The following is a 4,044-nucleotide window of genomic DNA, read 5'->3' on the forward strand; positions in this document are numbered from 1 at the left end:
TGGGCGGGGGCGGGCGGGGGGCGCGGGGGGCAGGCACGGAGCTGCGCCCTGCGCTCCCCGGTACACAGGGCGCTTTCTGAGAACCGGGGCGTGTGTTTGTTTACTCCGTCTTCACCCGCACAGCCGCTGGAGGACTGTAGGTGCTCCGTGCGTAACGCCTGCAAACGACCGTTTGCTTTAGCGTGAGAAGCGGATCACTTAGCTGTGGAACAACGAACTGATCCTTTCTCCGTGTGAAAGATGCCGATGCTGAGAACGGGGCGGTGACGGTGACACCGGTGGATGCTTAGAGATGTGGGAGAGTTGAAACATTTTGGAATGATGACTTTTTTCTTTAAGAATACAAGCACTAATTAATGCTGAGTGTTTACAGTTTGTTTCCCAGTACACAGATAATGCCTCTGCCCTCCGAAGCTCCCCCGGTGGCCTCAGAACAGGGTGCTAGGCCCACCGCCCTAGGCATCCCTCCATTGTGATGAGTTAACTTCTGTCTTTGCTGCTAGAATGGAGCTGGTCACGTGCCATATGTAGGAAAGTGGAGGGAAGGGGCACTCAAACTGTCACCTATGTTCTGAGGGTCACCTGAGGAACCCTGGTACAGAAAGGCAATGAACTCTTTATCCTGAGGATCGTGGAAATTACGCTTTGCACTTATTCCAAGGAGCTGTCTTCGTAGTCCTGTTTCTTTCCTTTTCCTTGGTGGTCAGACACCTGGACTACTGCAGTTTGCAGCAGGTACGGTGTGTGATCTCCCTCCACAATGTCTGTTGGTGCCACGAGTAGGAGCTCAAATATTTGCTAAATGAGGAAATGCCGACGGTTTCGGAGCACAAGAGCTGCAACCGCTTTAGCAAAACACAGCCCAACTCATGTGATGTCGGGGCGTAGTACGGAAGATCTGTCAGGAGAATACGTAAGTGGCTTTTTTGGGCCTGACCAGCAGGACGTAAATAAGGCAGCCGTTGGCCCCCTCAGTCCGTGCATGTGTCAGGAGTGAGAACGTGTAACCCTGCTTTTACTAGAATCTCGGAGCTAGACGTGACCTTCTCTAGGTCAGTCCCGTCCTGCTGTAGTTGTAGAGCTGTTAATGGGAGTTCCTACTTCTGGATTTGTCTAATCCTGGGCAGATAATTTTAAAACTCTCAAAACTTCAACGTGCCTATATATAAAACTGGGTAATAACATCTCCCTTGTCTACTCACAGAGGGAGTTGTAAAACAAAATTTTCTCCTGTGTGTGACACTCAGAGAAGGTGGGGAAGAGAAAATGCTATGTAATTATAAGTGTTATTAATATTAGTTTTTTATGTTTTCAGGGAGTTATAAAAAGCAGTCTCTCTAGTATAAAATAGTAAGTTAAAATTGAATTTGACATACTTAAAGTTTATTAACTTTTAATATTTAAAAACTCATCTGAAAGTTAAATTATGAGAATTAAGCATTTTCCCCCCTGCAAGCGTGTCTTTTCCTAGCAGTTTTTGGAGTAGTTAGTTGACTGCCCACTTACAACCACCTTTTTAAATGGCTAGTGTTTTAGCCTAGACAGAGTTTAATATTTAGTTTTAGAAGTTAAAATGCCTCATCAACAGTGTCCACACTGACAGAATACTTAAGATGCCTCCAAGAGCTTTCCCTTGTTAGCTGTTAGTGCTTCCTCCTGAGAAATAGATTATCACTGATAACTCCCTGGGAAGGACTTAAACATCGGTCTGTCCGATACAAGTCAGATGTAGGTTTAGCTGCTTCTAACCAATGATTCTGGTTTTGAGCAGCCAGTTCATTTGGGTGCAGAAACTAAGTGACTTGCCCAAGATCTCTAGGCCTCTAAGTCCAGCATGATGTTTCTGATTTACAAAAAGTGGAAGAGCCACCCGTCCAGCAGAGCCTCGGTGCGCTGTGGAGGGCACAGCCCCGGGAGAGAGGGTGAAGAGGGCGTGATGAAGCTCAACCTAGGATGGATGCCAGTGGGAGTGGGGTGGCTATGCTATGAGGCGATGGCGCCAATATGTCTTGCCCCCCCTTTAAAAAAAACATGTATGCAAATGGATATATTTATTATAGTTAAGAATGGAGAGACTGCAGATTTCAATTGTGGGAAATGTTTGCAGGATAATACACACACACACACACACACACACACACACACACACACACACACGGCAGCTACATGTCGTATTCATTAGTAGACCTAAGGGAAACGAGATGATTCTTTTTAATCCCTGGGTTCAAGGTGATGAATTGCAAATATAATTTTTTAAAGGGAAGGAAAACCACCCAGATATATTTAAAGTTACTTTTTGACAACTCAGATTGCATGTATAGTTCAGCTTCTGGTTTATAATATAAAACGCTTTTTTTCCTAAATATTTAACTGAAACTTCAAATGCTAAGAATTTTATATTTATAATTTTGTGAATGTATATGTTTATGCAACACAAGTTTACAATTTCCTAATTTACCCAGTTGGCCAATGTTTTACATTTTTTATCATCGTACAAGCAGTTCCCGCAGTTGGAATCTAGTTTCTCTGTTCTCACCTTTAGGGAGCACGTCCGTCTGCACCCGCAGCGCACTCCCTCCTTTGAGAGAGCAGGTCCTCCCCGTTTACAGAGTCACACTTCTTGTTTTTAACTTCAAGTCTATTCTGAATTTAAGGAAGAGAAAACCTGAGAGATAAAAGTTCATGAGCAGGGTTCCTCTTCAGCACATGCACTTCCCAGGTCGATGGCCTCGGTCCGGTCATGGGACCCTGTTGCTGTCCAGCGTGCGTGCCCCATCCCCCCCATGGCGGCGAGGATCCCCGAAGTTGCTCTGCCTTCTCTGCTGGGCTCATACCTTTTGGTTTCAGTTCAGACACGACCAGGAAGGCTTCTGCCCTTTCCCTCCGATGTCCCCAGAGGTGGCCATTATCCTGTCTCTGCGCCGTCCCCAGACCCTCCGCCTGTCCAGGGCAGCCTCGTTGGCCACTTTTGCCTGGGGCCCCGGCGTGCTGCGCAGAGCACCTCGGCCATGTGCCATGGCCGGGTGGGTGCGTTTCCACTTGAGAATGCCCACGGGAAGAAAGGCGTGGCCGACAGTGGGATCTGTTGTCCTCAGGCTCTTTCAGTCGCAAAGGACAGAAACTGGCGACAAAGGACAGGGGCGTTGTGTTAAGAGCTGATGGTGCCTTGGCCGACCAGCGGGAGGGCAGACTGCGCCTCAGACCTCAGGGGGCTGGCCCAGGACCCGCCCCCCATCCCGTCCACTCTGCGCCACTCTCCTCAGCCTGCGTCTGTCCGTTTCTGGGTCTCTGTCCTTGTTTAGTGCCCCCCCCAGTCTCCTCACCCCCGCTCACTAGTGCAGCGTGGCCTGGCCCTGGTTGGGGCGTGACGCACAAGCTGCGAGAAACCAGACAACGTCCTTGCCCTGGGCAGTGTGGTGTGTGGGAGTGACACGGGACGGCTCATGTGCCTTTTGTGGGGACTGCTCCTTTCGCGGGAGTGCTGCGGCCCGGCCTGCGGGCAGTCGGCACCACTCTGGGAAGTACGGGCAGGCCGGCGAGTCTGGAGGCTCGGGGGTGGGGACAGTGCTGTGTGGGACAGGGAGGTGACGGTGTGAGGGTGAGCGGAAAGGGGAAGTCTTCACACCAAGCGGGTGCAGAGGGCCGCGGATAGCAGCGGCGTTTGCGTGGACCGTGGCGGTTCCGTGGGGCTGGGTATGGACATGGGACAGCGTGCAGTGGGACCGGACAGTGCCGTGTTCTAGCGCAGGCCACACAAGCACCACTGAGGTACGCAGCGCGAGAAGGGCCGCCGGCACCGTGGGGACAGACGGCCGACGGCCAGCTTTCCCGGGAGCCCGTCCGAAACGTTCTCCTGTCACTCAGTGATTTAACTTTGCAAAAGAAATTAGTGCGTTCCAGCAGCAAAGGTGCTACAGCCACCGCGCACCATGTCAAGGTCACCTCACTTCCCCCCGCTGCTTGTAAGCAGGGCCCGCGTGTCCGTGTGCGTGGAGGGCAAAGCCACGTTTCGGCCAGCTTCGGAGTCTACTACTTGGCGATAAT

The 4,044-nt window shown here is 50.9% G+C and overlaps 2 protein-coding genes across 3 annotated transcripts in view; one reads left to right on the forward strand and one right to left on the reverse strand.

Moving 5' to 3' along the window:
- The window catches only part of RAN (RAN, member RAS oncogene family), a 21,886-nt gene that overhangs the window by 14,723 nt on the left and 3,119 nt on the right, over positions 1-4,044 (reverse strand). The window lies entirely within an intron of this gene.
- Positions 860-4,044, forward strand: part of STX2 (syntaxin 2) — a 25,965-nt gene continuing 22,780 nt past the window's right edge. For both annotated transcript variants that reach the window (XM_006909966.3, XM_006909967.3), the window contains exon 1: positions 860-913. In XM_006909966.3, the coding sequence (XP_006910028.2) occupies positions 875-913 (39 nt within the window). In that variant the 5' untranslated portion in view covers positions 860-874. The remainder of the gene's footprint in view (positions 914-4,044) is intronic.

Source organism: Pteropus alecto, unplaced genomic scaffold, assembly GCF_000325575.1.
Source record: "Pteropus alecto unplaced genomic scaffold, ASM32557v1 scaffold213, whole genome shotgun sequence".
In the NCBI taxonomy this organism is placed as follows: Eukaryota; Metazoa; Chordata; class Mammalia; order Chiroptera; family Pteropodidae; genus Pteropus; species Pteropus alecto.